This window comes from Cynocephalus volans, chromosome 8, assembly GCF_027409185.1.
Source record: "Cynocephalus volans isolate mCynVol1 chromosome 8, mCynVol1.pri, whole genome shotgun sequence".
Taxonomy (NCBI): Eukaryota; Metazoa; Chordata; class Mammalia; order Dermoptera; family Cynocephalidae; genus Cynocephalus; species Cynocephalus volans.
The window spans coordinates 120,103,646-120,121,707 of NC_084467.1; the positions used below are offsets into that span (position 1 = coordinate 120,103,646).

At 35.3% G+C, this 18,062-nt stretch overlaps 1 protein-coding gene across 1 annotated transcript in view; it reads left to right on the forward strand.

Moving 5' to 3' along the window:
• The first annotated feature begins 3,678 nt into the window (after positions 1-3,678).
• Positions 3,679-18,062, forward strand: part of UHMK1 (U2AF homology motif kinase 1) — a 28,165-nt gene continuing 13,781 nt past the window's right edge. The window contains exons 1-6 of the mRNA XM_063104453.1: positions 3,679-4,096; positions 5,425-5,717; positions 6,364-6,555; positions 9,692-9,786; positions 14,489-14,565; positions 14,717-14,815. Of these exons, the coding sequence (XP_062960523.1) occupies positions 3,829-4,096; positions 5,425-5,717; positions 6,364-6,555; positions 9,692-9,786; positions 14,489-14,565; positions 14,717-14,815 (1,024 nt within the window). The 5' untranslated portion in view covers positions 3,679-3,828. The remainder of the gene's footprint in view (positions 4,097-5,424; positions 5,718-6,363; positions 6,556-9,691; positions 9,787-14,488; positions 14,566-14,716; positions 14,816-18,062) is intronic.

Here is an 18,062-nt window from a genome sequence, read left to right on the forward strand (position 1 = left end):
TAACTAACCACAGGCATATCTGAGCTGCTTTTCCATCTCTTCAATTTATTCTTTGGGGGTTTTGGTCCCAAAGTAGTTTGAAAAGAAAGGCTTCTCTGTTAAATTTTGCTGTGCTTCTTTTGGGAAAATAACTATGAAGGGTAATATAGGGTTGTAGATTGGGAACAATAATTTAGTATAGTTTCTATAAAGACCTATTGTTTATCAAAGGGCCCTCACAGTGTAACAGCTCACAAGTGCTCTATAGATTTTGTTGCCTTTTTTTCCCTCAAAATAATGTCTTCTTTTTGATCACAAATTAGTCTTTTTCTCTGCAAGTCACTCTATCTCTCCTTGGGCTCTGATGCTGCAGTTCCTGCTTCAATGGACATGCCTAGTTTTCCTGTGATGTTTGGCCAAAAAGAGAGATACTGGGATCAGACCCACTAGGTAAGTCAATTGTTCCTGTTCGCCACCCCCTTTCCAGCCTGGAAAAAAAAGCCTCCCTATCCCTGTTTTATTCTGAGTCTGGGAGAATATTTTTGCAATGCTTTGTGACTTGGCACTATGCCCTCAGGGACAGTAGTTTCTCCAGTGTAACAAGAGAGGGAACCAATGCTCTAAAGTCCTCCCAGATATCTTGAGTCACCAGCAGCTTTCAGAGCATTAAAACTTGAATTTTAAATATCTGGAGATGATAGAGTTCTCTGGTGAGGCTGACCCATTCTATCTTTCCCAAAAGGGCCTGCAGGATGAATCTCCTACACCACATGTTCTCCTCCTCCATCTGAAGGGCAGTAACCTGGACAGAAAAAGGAATATGATTCAGGTCCCTTAGTTACCATAAGGGCACAGAAAACCTGGAAGAAACATTTAGAGGCTGAGGCAGGGAACACAATCTTCCACAGCTTCCTTGCAGTTCACTAAGAAGGAGCAAACAGTAGAAGGTTCTATTTTGTTCTAATAGGCTCTCTAAGTCCAAACAGAATTATAGAAATAAACAAAAAGAGCAAATCTTAGTGAGAACTCACAGTAAGCTAGGTACTTCATGAGATAACCTACTTTTGTAATTTTATCTAATTATAACTAATGTTTCTTGCCACCTTACAATTAGCCGAGGAAACTAGGGCCAAAGAGTTTCATTAATTGGCTTAGAGTCATATTGACAGTAAGTGGTAGAGCTGGGAATTGAAATCCAGTCTGACTCTGAAGCCAGGGCATGGTCTCTAGACTTAGAGAGGAAGCACCAAAGGACCTGGCTCAGTCTCTTTCCAAAGTTGCTGCTGATACTGAAGGGGATGTGGAAATTGAGAAAGTGGGAAATGTTGTGACAGACCACTGATTGGCTCACCTGCCTGGGGGTGTAGGAGAATGGAGCCAGAAACAAAGATCTATCTTAAAAATAGGTATTTATAGTGCCAGAAAGAAATGGATTCTATTGTAGGAGTCCTCAGGGAGCTTCAGGTGGCCAAAGATTATCATAACCATTTCAAGGAGACACTGCTCAGGAGAGAATGAAGGATGGGTTAAGGAAAAGCAATAGATTCCTTTCACTTAGAGATTGCAAATCCAAGTGAGTCTCTGGTATTTTCTGGCCTGCAGCAGCTAGGTAAAAGGAAGAGGATCTAAGGAAAAGGACAAAAGGAATGAGGGAAACTAAAGGGAAAAAGGAAATCTACCAGGTGATCCTTACAAAAACGTTTGTAAAAGAGAAAATAAAAATATCTTTTAAAAGTGTGAAAAAGTATACCCTACTAATAAAAAATAAAAATATCAAAACATAATTTTTGCTTATAAAATTAAAAAGAAAAATTTTAAATAATAATGTTTTATTAGTATGGATATAGTAAGTCATGTTCTTTCTGACTGCTGATTAGAGCATAAATGTACACAACTGGTCTGCAAAGCAATTTCATGATAATGTTAAATTTTGTAGACATTAATTAAATATTTATTCCTTTCTAGTGTATAGTTATTACTATATAACAAATTACTCCAAAACTTAGCAATTTAAAACTTAAAACAACAATAAACATTTATTATCACATATAATTTCTGTAGCACTGAATTTAGAAGTGGCTTAGCTGGATGGCTCTAGCAGAGGGGTCCCTTATGAGTTTGCAATCAAGATTTCAGCCAGAGCTGCAGTCATTCTGATGGCTTGACTAGGATGGGAAGTTCCATTCCCAAGGTGGTTCACTGACATGGCTTTTGACAGGAGGCCTCTCAGTTCCTCATCATGTAGACATCTCCATTGGTCTGCTCGAAGGTCTTGATAACAAGGCAGCTAGCTTCCCCCAAAGCGAGTCATCAAAAAGATAGCAAGGTGGAATCTGCAATGTCTTTTATGACCTAGGAAGTCACACATCATCATATTCACAGTATCTTCTTGGTTACACAGGTTATCCTTATTTAATGTGAGCGGAGACTACAGGAGGCCATAAATTCTAGGAGACAAAGATCATTGGGACCATTTTAAGATTGGCTACTACTTCCATGCCTGAAGGATTTGGATCTCTAAGAGATCAACAGTTAAAATATGGGCCACTCCTTCTGTTAAAGATACTCCAAGTCATATCTGTTTTAGATAATTCTTGGTACCACTTTTGAATATGGCTCAAGTCCATAATTTAGTATCCTTACCTTGTTTGTTAACAAGTGGAGCAATGAGAAGGCATGATAGCACAAGAAAAGTTGGAAAAGCAGAAAGAAATAAAGCCACTAGAGAATATTTTCAGACTGAAAACTTTTATTTCTAGTGCCCAGGAAAACGGCTTATACCTAATCAATATATGGATTATAACAATGTAATTTTTCATAAGAAGGGCATAGTCAACTTCTAAAAGTTCAGCATTTACCCTTTCCGATTACAATTCACTCTATTTCAACAAAACATGAATGTAATACTCCTTTTTACTCACATTTTTCTAACATATGAGTTCCCTAGCACTTTAATTGCACCTCCTTTAGAGCATTTTTACCTTTACACCTTGGATCATAATGTTACACATGTCATATGCATTCTACCAACTCTGACTTCCTTGAAATTAGAGTTCATTTCTATGTCATCTCTTCCCTCTATTTGGGACCTAATGCAGTTGTGTTCTTCACTTCTCTCCCCCCTCCTCAGTTTCCCCACTTTGCCCTACCTCTATACAAGCAAATAGATGGCTGTGCGTATTGCCTTAGAGGAGCCATGTGATTGCAAAATCACAAAAGCCTGTGAGTCTTTACTCGATTTTTGTATTCCAAAAGCTCAAGCCCTCAAGAAATTGGTGTGGACTTCAGACTTAGAGAAAAGGCTTGTTAGAAACAACAGGAGAGTGCACAGTGCTACTCCAGACCCTAAAAGGGCCATGCAAACTTAGTAATTGGGATATTTCTCTTAGGATCCCTTCTATGAGAAATATAGGAGGGTTGTTATTTTCCTGGGTTCCCAATGGTGAGATGCCTCAACATGAAAAAGGACCAGTTTTAGTTTTAGGTAACGTACGAGAAAGCTGTTTGCATTGGGCCTGACATAGCGGGTACTCAATAACTAAGTTTAACTTTTTCTTTCAGCCCTCTTCTCCAAACCTAATTCAGCAAATCAACTTTAGGCCCCGCCCCTTCGGGACCCGCCTCCTTCAGCCTGTAGGATTGGCTCTTCCTCTATTTCCGGCTTCTGAGGCTCGGGTGCACTACGGTTTCCGGTGTCATGGCGGCTTGAGGTCCCGGGAGTCGGTGAGGCGGCTGCAGGCCCCTCCCTGCGGAGCCGCTGGTTCGGCGGGCGGGGATGTGACCACGGGACGTGCCGGCCTGCCTCGGGCGTCACGTCAGCTCCCGTGTCAGTGTCCTCAGCGCACACCGATGGCGGGATCCGGCTGCGCGTGGGGCGCGGAGCCCCCGCGGTTTCTGGAGGCCTTCGGGCGGCTGTGGCAGGTACAGAGCCGCCTGGGTAGCGGCTCCTCGGCCTCGGTGTATCGGGTGCGCTGCTGCGGCAACCCCGGCTCACCCCCCGGCGCCCTCAAGCAGTTCTTGCCGCCAGGAACCACCGGGGCTGCGGCCTCGGCCGCCGAGTACGGTTTCCGCAAAGAGAGGGCGGCGCTGGAGCAGTTGCAGGGTCACAGAAACATCGGTAATTGCCGCTGTCTCCACTTTCTTCTTGCCCAAGTCCCGACCAAGCGTACTCTTCCTGTCTCAGCCTGGCGTTCGGTCTTCCGTCCTTTAGGCGGGAGAAGCGGGCCTGGCCTTCTTTATCTCCCGATCCAGGACCCTTTCCCATCCTCCTTTCACTTTATTGGTGTCTTGCAGTATGGTGGTGGTGGTGGTCCGCTTTGCCCAGTGTCACATGGTAGATGCTCAGTAAGTTCTCTTTTGCTTCGGGTCTCCTCGGAGAATGCTGCACTTATTAGCACAGAAAAAAATCTTCTCTAGTGAAAGGAGGCATATCTTTGGTAGATCGTCATTCTTGTGTGGAAATTTTTAGATCTTAACATAACAGTGAAAAACGGGAGATATTTCTAGGGCTTGTGACATCAATGCTAATAACTCATATAGATATCACCTGATGTATATTTAGTATGAATTTGAAAGAAATGAGTTAGTATTACATAGGAATCCTTATGGAAGTGTAAAATTTAGGAATACTTTATGTTTTTGCTCTTGTAAGACTGTGTTTCATGACACAGGTATTCAGAATGTGAGATATATAATGATCACTGATGACTGACTTATGAAAACAATCTTTATTGTAGTTACCAACAGAGAGCTTATAATTAGTTATAGCTTTGGTTAGTAAAGAAATGTTTTATTTCCTGGTAAGTATAATCTATATTTGATTTAAAGAATAACTTTTTTTATAATACCATTTTGGAGAATTTCTTAACACTTGTGCTGCATTTTCTTAGCTTGCTAAATCGTGTATCATTATTACCCTGGTATTATAGAGGGAAAATTTTTGCAGTCCTAAGGACTTGTTGAATCTATGTAAGATTAGCTTAAAATGTTGTCTGGAAAGTCTTAATCTCTTTTAATATTTAGATTATAGAGTGCAATTTTGGATCAAGAAGCAATCTTCAGTTTGGTTTTTACACATTGTGACATTCCTTTTAAGAGAGGTAATTAATATTTGGATTTTTACTTTTAGTAATTTTTGCTTGATATCCTAAGTGCATATTCACCCACCACTGAGTGCTCGGTGAAAATCAATTTGAATCATTGTGCCATATTTAATATCTTTGAATGGTAATCAGCTATTGAAGTTTATCTCATCTTATTTTATTAAAATAAGCTAGTTGCCCAAAGATCTTTAATGAGAAAAATAAATTACAGTGGAAGCTTGCTTGTTTATCAAAGTTATCCTTTCTAGACTATCCCAAATTTGTATTGCAGAGTTAATCTGCTTTAGTAGTAACTTACTCAGAGTCTGACTTTTAAAGTATTATAATTTGTTTCCTTTTCTAGTGACTTTGTATGGAGTCTTTACAATCCACTTCTCTCCAAATGTGCCATCACGCTGTCTGTTGCTTGAACTCCTGGATGTCAGTGTTTCGGAGTTGCTTTTATATTCCAGTCACCAGGGTTGTTCCATGTGGATGATACAGCATTGTGCCAGAGATGTTCTGGAGGCCCTTGCTTTTCTTCATCATGAGGGTTATGTCCATGCAGACCTCAAACCACGTAATATATTGTGGAGTGCAGAGAATGAGTGTTTTAAACTCATTGACTTTGGACTTAGCTTCAAAGAAGGCAATCAGGTAAGAAATATTTTTTCTTTTTCCTCAGTTTAAAATCTCGTGATCTAAGCAAATATTTTTAAAAACAATGGTAGTTTAGCAGGGACTTAAGAGGCATTTTTATCTAAAATACTGAAATGCCTGGGGATGAAGCAAATCAAAAGAATTTAAGTGCTGCCATGTGAAAAAAGGCCATATGTTTGGGTCAGGTAGGAGGAGCTAGTGAAACACAAGAGAGCTCTGGATTTATTAAAAGTACTTAACCTACATAGAATGCTTTTTTTATTCTATGAGCATTTGGTTAATTGCTGAGTTACTGTTTCTGGTATCTTCAGTGTTGGGGCTCTATCTCATGGCAGAATGTATATGACAGTTCTGGCAAATCCTCCATTCTCCATAACTTATCAGCTCTTTGCAGAGTGTCTTTATTTATCAGCTGTGCCTAAAAGGTAAGAGACTTCTTTCTGAGCAGCTGAATGGAAAGTGTACAGCTTGCCTGTGAGAACTGCCCAGTTAATGAACCAAATAATTATGGTAGCAAAGGGCTAAAAATTTTTGACATTCAGTTTGGCAGTGGTTTACTGCACTTTTAGGAAGTAAAAACTATAGAGATGGATGGAAAGTGAGCAGCTTTTTATTGGTTATAATGTTTACTTATCTTCTTTAGGATGTAAAGTATATTCAGACAGATGGGTATCGGGCTCCAGAAGCAGAACTGCAAAATTGCTTGGCCCAGGCTGGCCTGCAGAGTGATACAGAATGTACCTCAGCTGTTGATCTGTGGAGCCTAGGAATCATTTTACTGGAAATGTTCTCAGGAATGAAACTGAAACATACAGTCAGATCTCAGGAATGGAAGGTAAACTGCACCAGTGCTTTGCTTTGGAGTCTTTAATCCCAATTTAAGAGTATTTAATTTTTGATGATTCTCGTTGGGGACTCTGCTTCCTCTCCCCATTCTCTTCTTTCTGTATTTATGGTATAGGTTGAGTATCCCTTATCCAAAATACTTGGGACCAAAAGGGTTTCAGTTTTCAGATTTTTTCAGATTTTGGAATATTTGTATATACATAATGAGATATCTTGGGAATGGGACCCAACTCTAAATATTAAATTCATTTGTTTCATATACACCTTATACACATAGCCTGAAGGTAATATATACAATATTTGTAATAATTTTGTGAATTAAACAAAGTTAGTGTATGTTGGCCATCAGAAAACACAGGTGTCACTATCTCAGCCACCCACATGTACAATCTGATTGGCATCACCATAGTTCTCCACTCTGAATTTATATGCTACTGATTAGCAGTAATTTTCTTATGCTTATTCACACATAAGTACTTAACAGTAAAAAATATGACATGCAATTAATACTGTGAAAAAATGTGTTTAGGGTAATTAAGCGTCATAGTAACATCACCAGAACACTTGTTTCACCTGTTAAACAACGGCAACAACAATGGCAGGCTTTCAGTCTCCACTTGTGTTTTGGTGTGTTTTGATTAAAAGGTTACTATACACTGTACAGTAAACATAAGTGCTTCTTTTTTTCCTTATCACTGCCATACATATGGGTATCTCCAGGTCTTTTTGACATTTTCAACAACATGTTCATCACACAGCAGAGAATAATGAAAAAAACCCACAGTGAGTAATGCGCCTTGGTCTTGGCCTAATGCGGAGTATCATGGGGAAATTGCTGTTAGCACATCTGGTCTGCACACATGTCATTTTGTTACCCTTTTCAGGCATTCTTGCTTGAGAGAGTCTGGGCATGCATGAAAAAGATATATCACAGCTGAAGGTGCTGAAAGGATTTTTTCCCCTTGGGGATGCTGAATATACTGTGTTGTGTGCCTGTGCTTTAACTGTGACCCATCACATGAGGTCAGGTATGGAATTTTCCATGTGTGGAATTTTTCACTTGTGGCATCATGTCAGAGCTCAAAAGGTTTTGAATTTTGGAGCATTTTGTATTTGTGATTTTTGGATTAGGGATGCTCAACCTGTACCTTCACCACTACTCATTCCCTTGACTACAGATATGTTTGTGAGCCTTGTATTCTCACTGTTCTTAGCCCGGGGCCTGGCATGTGGTAGGTGCTTGATAAAATGTTGGAATGAGTACGATTCTCCAAAGAAGCAAAAGTGATTTCTTTTGTTTAGTAATTTCACTTTATTAGGTTCTAAAGTACTATGAATACAACCATAGGTTATAAGTTAAATGGTAATCTTTACATAATGCTTTATAGTTAACGTATTTTAATGCACAATCTCACTGAATTCCTTGAACAATTCTATGAGGTTAGAGTGGGCATTGGTTATTTTTGTTTTACATATGAAAAACTGGAGGCACAGATATGTAAAGCAGCTTGCTCCAGATCATACAGCTGGTTGTTTTCGACTTGGATTCCTACTATTCAAAGTTTAGTGTTCTTTCCACATTTTCACACTGTTTAATATTTATTTATATTCCATATGTGAATGTGGTATAGTGACTACTCCTTATATGATTGTTTCTGTGGGAACATGGGTTCTAAGACTCAAACCTCTGATATTTGAATGAACTTTTGTATGTTTATAAGTTAGAAATTAACTACAGTATGTTTTCAAACATATTGGGGGACTTTAATATTGTGATGATATTAGTATCCTTTAAAAGGCTTGAGGTTTGATAAATATTATAGTGCTTTGGAATTTTTGGTTTTGATATTAAACAGGTGTGTGTTTAAGTATTTTGATATTAAGCAACAAGTATTTTTTTTTTAGAGCATCTTAGTGTATAGCTATTATAACATATAAAGTTTTATTTCTTTTAAACCCTAGTCACTGATTTCCTAGTGTAGCAATTTCTAGAATGGAATACTTTCTATAGCCTAGTGGTTATACCTAATGCTTATTTTTAGCAAAAAAAAAAAAAAAAAAATCGCTGCCCTGGGAGTAAAACCAGATCATTCTTTATCATTGGTATTCCCAAACAGTCAAGACGATAAGTATTCTTTTTCCTAGGGCTAATACAAATATAGATCAATTACTTGAATTAGCTTTGACTATCTTTGAGCCCTTTGGACTGTATCTGCTTGGCCTAGAGCTCATTAGAAGTAGATCACATTCAAATTTGTGTGAAATTTGGAAGCATAATGTATATTAATGGAATCCCTAATACAGGCTTCTCTACATAAAACATTATTCTTGTTTATCACTTTCTGTGGAGGCAAACTTTCTATTGCCAATTAGGTATGAGTGCAGACTCTGAGGTCAAACTATTAGGGTTCATATCTTGCCTCCACCTCTTACTAAGTTATTTATTTAGGTTCACTAAAACATGGTTTACTTTCTGTAAGATGAGGATAATAATAGTATATATCTCATAAGAGTATTTAGGTTGAAAAAGAACTTACACTTAATTTTTAGCATAGTGTTTGGCCCATGGTAAGTATTCAGTAAATTTTGGTGATAATGATGGTATCAAGTCTTTTTACTCATCTACACAGTTCCAAATTCTGAGTTAACATAGTGCTTGGGGAGAAAATGTAATATTCCATAAAGATAGAGTATGAATAATGTGACAAATGCAGTATTTTAATAGTGCCTTATTTTTTCTTTGATAATTTATTTTATTTTTGTCTGAAAACCATTTGAAAACTCATCACTAAGACACTGTGACTCACCTAAACATATTCATTTTCTCACTTTGCATTAAACTACATTTTTATGTGGTTGCTTTGGTATTTCTTTCCTTATTTTTTCATCTAGTAGCTATTCATAGAGTGCTAGGTACTATGCTAGGTGCTGAGAATGAAGAAAAAATGTTCCTCCTCTCTAGAAGCTTATAATTATGTATGTATTCTCCTCCATTAAGGTTGTAAGCTCTCAGGAGAGAGTATTTTTTGTTGCACGTTACTCACCAAACAGCACTGTATGTCTAGTACTTAATAAATACAGACTGAATTTAATAACCAAAGGAATACTTTTCTCCATTTTTTTAGGCAAACAGTTCTGCTATTATTGATCACATATTTGCCAGTAAAGCAGTGGTGAATGCCGCAATTCCAGCCTATCACCTAAGAGACCTTATCAAAAGGTACATGACATGTACTATAAACTTGCTTTGTGTATATTTACTATATTAAGCTTTTTTCTTCTTTCTCTGAAAGGATTTATGTTATATCTGATTTGCTTGATTGTGTAGAGTTTTTGCTTCCTTAGAAAAAAGAATTTTAGTTGAGATCATTTGTACAGGCTAGCTTCCTATAAGTAATAAGTAATCAAGCAGTTTTACTAAATTTATTTTCAAAGAATTGTTCTTTTGTTCATGGTGAGTACCAGATGTTAAGATCTTCTTGACAGCTGTTTATTCACTGGAAGATAGATGCTGGGCCACTGTATCCCTTTGGCTTCTCAAAGCTCTGGCAGTTATATAAACGCCGTGGAAAACAGGTTTTTAAAGAGAGTCTTTATTAACTAAAGAGAGTTTGCTTTTGGACTACCAAAAAAAGAACCCAAAAACCATTTTGGATAAGGTAGTTTTTAAAATTATACTTTAGATAATTCCCATTGAAAATTCTCTGGGGACAAATACAGTGTTTCTGATATCTGGAGAGATCTATATACAATAGATATTTTAAAAATATGAAATAATGTGTATTAGCAAATGGTAGGCTTTTCAGGTTTATAGCATTATGGTCCAGAAATGACTAAAATAATTAGTGTGTCAGGAAGGGGTGGATCCCTTAGTTGAGTCAGAATATTATGGTTTCGGTCTGGCCCCATGGCTCACTCAGGAGACTGTGGCACTGGTAGTGCCGAGGCCGCAGGTTCGGATCCTACATAGGGACGGCCGGTGCGCTCACTGGCTGAGCGTGGTGCAGAGCACACTGTACCGAAGGATTGTGATCCCCTTGCCGGTCAAAAAAAAAAGAATATGATGTTTTCTTTGGAATATTGGCCCTATAAACATTCAAATTAGTTTTTTTCTTCCTTTTTATTTTTAAATAATTACAGACTCACAGGAAGTTGCAGAAATGTTACAGAGAGGTTCATATCTTTCACCAGTTACTCCTGATGGTAACATCTTACATAACTAGTACAATATCAAAACCAGTAAATTGATATTTGTTAGGCCAACGTGATAACCACTACACTACGGAAACCCAGCTTAAATTGATATTTGTACAATCCACAGAATTTGTTCAGATCTCAGCAATTTTGTACAGACTTATTTGTGTCTGTGTGTTTTCAAATTAGTTTTAAATAGCTTTTAGTATCTCTTCATTTACTAGTTTTCAAGATAAGTTGGTTCCTTGTCATCCTCCAAAGGTGATCATGCCCTTTTTAAAAAATTCAAAGTAGTAGTATAAAAAATTTAAGTGTATTTGATGTATTGCAATCCATTGCAGTTTTGAATCCTATTCAAAGCTGAAATTGTTTCATCTTTGATGAATGGGAGACTTTGCATGTTGGTTTTGGCAGACTTTATCTTTGATACCTTACTTGCTATGTGGTATGGCAAGATGTTCTCAGTTCATCTTATGCATTTCCTGCCCCAGACCTGTGATTAACCATTTTTCCAAGAAGCTTGGTTTTTTTTAGTAGGAAATGTTTTAAAACCACAGTCTGGATATTAGGAATACTCATTGCTAGGTCAGTCCTTGTTTCCAGGCCTTTAAGTGGGCAGAGTTCATACGGATATTTCCAATTCAAATTCAGGATGACAGAGTTTTTACTTTTCTTCTTCTGTTGTACATTTGTATCTCCTTTCTTCCACATCAAGAATTCTGGTTTTTGAGGACACAGGGAATGCCAGAATTAGAATATTTCATAATTACTCATTTTTTATTCCACATTACAATAAAATAGTCTTAGAATAATAGTACTCTAATTAGATTACTTAAATTATTTTTGCATATGTTCTTTCCATTCTTCCTCCATTTTAATAATAGTTATATCTGCATTGTTAGATTACGTAGCTGTTATGTACTATACACATTGTCTGTGTTAATACTACCATTTAATCTTAGTTCTACATATAAGTATATATTTAATATTCATCACTGGTCCTTGTGTGTGTTGATGTCTCTTTTATCATTTTAGTTTGCTGAATCTTATTCTCTAGAAGATCATAAGGTTAATATTCTCTGAGTTCTTGCATTTTAATAATAGTCAAACTGTGCTTATTATACTTGAAAGTCTGTTTAGCTGAGTATAAAAATCTTTGGCATACATTTTTCTTTCCTTGAGTGTCTTAAACATGTTACTGCATTTTCTTCTGACATTATAGTGTTCCTTTTGAAAAGTCTGCTGATTCTCTGTCTTTCCATTGAAAGTCCCTTGGTCTTTTTGGCTAGATTCCCAAAAGATTTCATATTTTTCTTCAAAGTCTAGTGATTTTACCAGAATATTTCTTGATTTTGTTCTGGGTCAGTATTCTCAGGAACATGGTATGCCCTTCAATATATAGTTTCAGATCTTTTGTTTGTTTTAGAAAAGTTCTCTTAAATTACAGTTTTAGTATTTGTTCTGTTGTTTTGGTTTGGTTTTCTCTTTTAGACACTTGTGTTCTATGTATGGTGGATTTTCTTTGCTTATATTCAATACTATCACTTTCTCTTGAGTCCGTTTTATCTCTTTTATTAATTCTTTTTGATTTTTAGAGTTTTTCCTACTTCCTCCAACTTCTCTGTAAGACATTATCTATTGTGTTTATTTATCCTTATATCTCTTCTAACATAGTCTTATTTTATGAAATGATTTTTTTATTTCTAATTCTTTCCCAACTTGTATTTGAGATTTTCTAATTTTGATACATGTTGCCCTTTCTTGTATTATTTTTTAAAATGTCTCTAGTTTATTTTGAAATGATAGGTTATAGTGTTCATCTGTGTTGTGGTCATGTCTTTCTGGCATGTGTTCATTGTCTGAGAGGTGTTATTTTGCAGTTCTCTTTTTGTATAAGTTCATTATAATCCTTTTTATGTTCCTCATTTTTATGTGAATTTCATTTTTCTAAACACATAGAAGAAGGTGTAGTTGGGATAGCTTTTCTATTTATACAGGGTTTCCTCTTCTATTGTTTTTGTATAATGTTTTTTCAAAAAAGTAATTTTTTTTTTTTTTTTTTTTGAGATCTCCTGGCTCTTCCCTTTCCCTGCTTTTTTTTTGGGGGGGGGGGGACCTTCCTTCTCCTTCTCCCTTTCCTTTTCCCTTTCCCTTGCTCTATCTCCTCCATTCTGCTTAATATTGATTCTGTTCCCACTATTTCTTGTTCTGGGACTTCGCTCTGGAAGGGAGCGTCAGCTAGTTAGTTTTAAGAGGTGTTAGTGTCTAGATTATTCCAATCCCTTTAGATTTTGCAGATGATCTCTTACATTCACCTGATATTAGAATGGATAACCCCTTGTAGTTTCAGCTGCCTTTCTCAGATTGGCTTTCTGTGTTTTCCAATGTGTACCTGTTGGCTGTTTTGGGTTATTCTTTTCTCTGGTTCATCAGATCATCTGTTGCTTTTTTCTGCTTCTTTACACATAAACGCCAATATGGTACCTATATAGTCTTATTGCTATCAATAGTTTGTCTCTGTAGTTTTGTAGATGTTGTCCATGGGTTTTTGGTTTTGCTGTCAAGTTGCTTTATTATTAAGAGAATTTGACGAGATTTAACAATCATCCTTTCACTATTTTCTTTTTCTTTTTTAAAATTATGTTACCCTAAATCTGTGTCTAGCTTTTTTTTTACTCAGTGTTAGAGTGTGGATCACTTTCCCATGTTTCATTAATCAAAAACATTATTTTAAATCACAGTATAATATTATATCATAGGTATGTATCATGATTTATTCAATCATTTACTCATAAATAGCATTTATATTCTTTATAGATGAGTGATTCAGTAAATCCTGCTAACATAATTAATGCTGTGGTGAACATTTAGACAATTTATTTTCTTTGAAGGGTGGATTTTCAAAAGATTTGACAGTACAGTTGACTCTTGAACAACACAGGTTTAAACTGCAGGTCAACTTATACATGGATTTTTTTCAATAAATATATTGGAAAATCTTTTGGAGATTTGCAACAATTTGAAAAAACTTGCAGATGAACTGAGTAGCCTAGAAATACTGAAAAAATTAAGAAAAAGTTAAGTATGTCATGAATGGCATAAATATATGTAGATACTAGTTTATTTTATAACTCACTACCATAAAATATACACAAATCTATTACAAAAAGTTAATCAAAATTTATGCACACAAACACAGACCATACATGGAGCCATTTGAGAGGAGAGAAATGTAAACAAATGTAAAGATACAGTCGTAAACCATAACTGCATAAAATTAACTGTAGTATATACTGTACTACTGCAATAATTTTGTAGCCATGGTGAGCTTAAGTGTTGCAAGTATCTGTTTAAAACACTATGTGACACAAGTCATCTCAGTGTGAGTAGTTTGTCTCTCCAGTAAATTATGTATTGCAATATAAAGTAATCTTTTTGTGGTTTTCTCTTCCTTTTGATTTTCTTAATAACATTTTCTTTTCTATAACTTTATTGTAAGTATACAGTATGTATATACTATAAAAAATGTGTTAATCGTTTTATGTTATGGGTAAAGTTTCTGGTTAACAATAGGCTGTTAGTAGTTAAGCCTTATTAATATAAGTAGTTAAGTTGTTTTGGTAAATCAAAAGTTATGCACATATTTTGAGCAGGGGTTCAGTGCCCCTAATGGTCGCGTTGTTCAACCATCAATTATAACGGTAATGATACCTATTTTCATGTTTTAGCATGCTTCATGATGATCCAAGCAGAAGAATTCCTGCTGAAATGGCGTTGTGCAGCCCATTCTTTAGTATTCCTTTTGGTAAGCTGTATATATCTTTATTTTTTTCTTGGTCATTTGGCAATCAAATAAGACATTGGAACTAATTTATGCTTCCAACTTCCTTTATCTGGTGTTCATCAACTTATTTGGGAGGATTTACATTTAACTATATTATGATGAACTTTAATAGCCCCTCATATTGAAGATCTGGTGATGCTTCCTACTCCAGTGCTAAGACTGCTGAATGTGCTCGATGATGATTATCTTGAGAATGAAGAGGAATATGAAGGTTAGTGCTTCCTAATTTATATTTTAATGTGTTGTAACTATGTCTAGAATAGACATTTCTGATCTCATTTTTTTTTTCTAATTTATAGGATGAGGGTATTAAACTATGTGATCTCTAACATACTCTTTAATTTTTGATTCATTAGGTCCTTTTGACCCTTTTACATCTCATTTTTACCAAATTAGTAAAGATTTATTTTCCCAGGAACTTCTTTCTCTGTTCTGTCTATTCTAGCCCTTCTCTATTTCTTTTATTTCTCCTTTTTAGCTCTCTTGCTTTTAACAACTCGTTTATTCAAGGTGTATTTACTGTGAACTTACTATGGGCTGTTGTGGGATTATTCCCTGACTATTCAGGTTATATCCTGCTAATATTTTTTAAAAAAATCTAAAACAAAATTTTCTTTTATACTGTTTCCTTTTCCCTTTACTTTATTTCTTGTTCTCTGATTCATCTTTTTTTCTTTTATATTATACTTTTTGAATCTAGATATCCCTAAGTCAGTTTGTATCATTCTTTGACATTAGTAATGTTAGTAGGTATAATTTTTTAAACACTTGCTCTGTGCCTAGTTCTTTATATATATTACCTGAGAGCTAGTTATTATTTTTCCATTTTACGAGTAAACTCAGCCTTAGTCACAAAGCTAGTAAAAATGAAAAGAGTCAGATATTTAGGTCTCTGTATTTCTAAAGTTCTTTTATTTTTCTATTTAAAAATAAGAAAAAGTATTAAATATTAATTGCTTAGTATTAAGTATTATTCTTGTGGAAAATTAAAACATTACAGATAAAGCTAATTTGACCACATTACCTCTTATAAGGGTACATCATTTTATGTCTTGGAGCTTTAATAATAGTTATCTGCCAAAAGAAACAAACAATTTCTTTGAGTCTGTAATAATTATAAGATTCTCCAGCCTCTTGACTTTTCAGGATGCCTATTTGAAAAAATAGTCTTGCCCTCAGCATTGTTTTAATAAGGTCACTAAATACAGTAGTGCTAAATAATCTCTTGGGACCAATTCAAAATACTATTTATGTCCTTTAAGGCTATCTACCTATTGTCTTCATCACCACATTCTGTCTACCCCTAAAAATTTTTGTCTCTATAAAACTTAAGCCTGGGCTTTTACAATAAACCTGAGGAAGACTGTGCAGTATCTACTGTTTTCTTTTTATCTTGCTTTGTAACACTTTTCTGCTTCTTAACATACTGAGTATGTTTCTCTATTGCTATTAAATCTTAGTGTTTAAGAATCTTACGTGAACTAAAGTACAACAGGTAATATAGTACCATTAAATATCTTTGTTAGGTCCTTCCAATTAGTAGGGTCATCGTCAAATAACATGTATTAGTTACAGGTAAGTTTGTTTAGCTAGAAATTGTTATATGTGTTGAAATAGCTATCTTGTAATATTGTTGGGGCAGGGGAGGAAGTTATATTCAACCTTACATTGTAGACCAAAATAAATTCCAAATGAAGTAAAGATTAAAATGTTAAAACAAACAAAAAACCAGAGAAGTAAGGGAATGAATGAAATAGGGAAGGAAGGAAAAGAAAAGGATGAGGCAAAGAAGGAAGAAAGCAAAGAATTTTTTTAATTTAAAAAATCATGGGAGAGTTTTTCTTTATTCTTGGAGTAGGAAAGGCCTTTTTCAAATATGGCACAGAACTCAGAAGCAATAAGATAATAATTCAACAAATTGTACTCTGGCAAAAACCACCCTAAGAAAGACTAAAAGACAAATAAAAGTTTAAGAAAAAATATTTACAGCACTTATCATAGACAGTTTACAGGAAAGGAAGTGCAAATGCATTTTACACATACGTTTTCAGTCTCACTTATTGTTGAAAAACTGATTAAAACTAAACTTTGTTTGCAATATCTTTGTTGCCCCATTGACAGTGACGAAAACATTTGATAACCCTCTTATGGGTAAAGATACAGAAATAATAGACATTCTCATACATCGCTACAAAGAGTTTACATTGGTAAACTTTTATGAAAGGCAAGTTAGTCATTCTGACAAAATTACAAATTCATGTCAATTTTATTTTATTTTATTTTATTTTTTTACATCTTGTGATCTTCTTTATTATTGCTTCAAATGGTAACTTTTCCCAGATTACCAGTTGTTGCCACAACTGTGTACTAGGCACTGCTGGCACTTAATGTTACCATCTCTAATTCTTACATCTCTAGTCATCCGTATATAGATAAATTTTATATTTAACATACAAAGTCTCAGGAATTTAAGGCTTTTACCCAAAGATCTAATAGCTTAATGGACAGAGCCTGAAAGTGAATCCGTGTCTATCCGGATCTAAAAATCGATGTGAGAAGCTTTGATAGTATGCATGTAATCTTAAGAATTAATTTACTTATGATAGGTATTTTCATCACGGGGCTGTCTTGTAATCTGTTCACAAAAAGCATACTTTTTGTCTGTATACCCACCACATGTTTATGGGAGAGCCATTAAGTCCCTCCTGACTTCAGTTTTGTTTATTTTTTCATTTGTCCGAAAAACAGGTTAGACTCAATTCAAATTTATTTTAGGTTGAAATTGATGTCATCGTTGCTGGGTGACCTCTTCAAGTGGAATAACTGGTATAAGAAGAACAGTAGGGACTATATATTGGTTGACCTCACATAATGTGTTTTAGGTCTGTCATGATCTTCCACTTATTTCAGTTCATCTGTCATTAATTATGTTAATGAATATTTGAACAAAATATTAATGTTTTATTTTGGATTATTCTAGAATATTTCTTTCCTTTAAATTCATGTGAATTTTGATGCAGCAGTTTCATCTCTGGAATGTCAACTTAGAAATACACAAGTAAAATGAGATATGTACAAGTTTATCTATTACAGTATTGTTTATCATGGCAGAAAGTTTGGAAATAGCTTACTTATTCATCAGCAGAGGGCATATTAGAAAATTTATTGAACATCCATAGAGTGAAATACTATACAACTATAGAAACAAATGAGTGCCTGGTCAGTTAGCTCAGTTGGTTAGGGCACAGTGTTTTGACACCAAGGTTGAGGGTTTGGATCCCCATTATACCAGCCAAACCCCCCCCCCATGAGAAATTTCATGTAATGATATGGAAAAATCTTCAAGATATATTGTTTAATAAACAAAAAGCTTTCTGCCATACCTAAATTTAAAAAAAAAAGCAAGATTGGAATTTTTTACTTAAAGTATCTATAATCATTTGCTTTACAGTATCAGT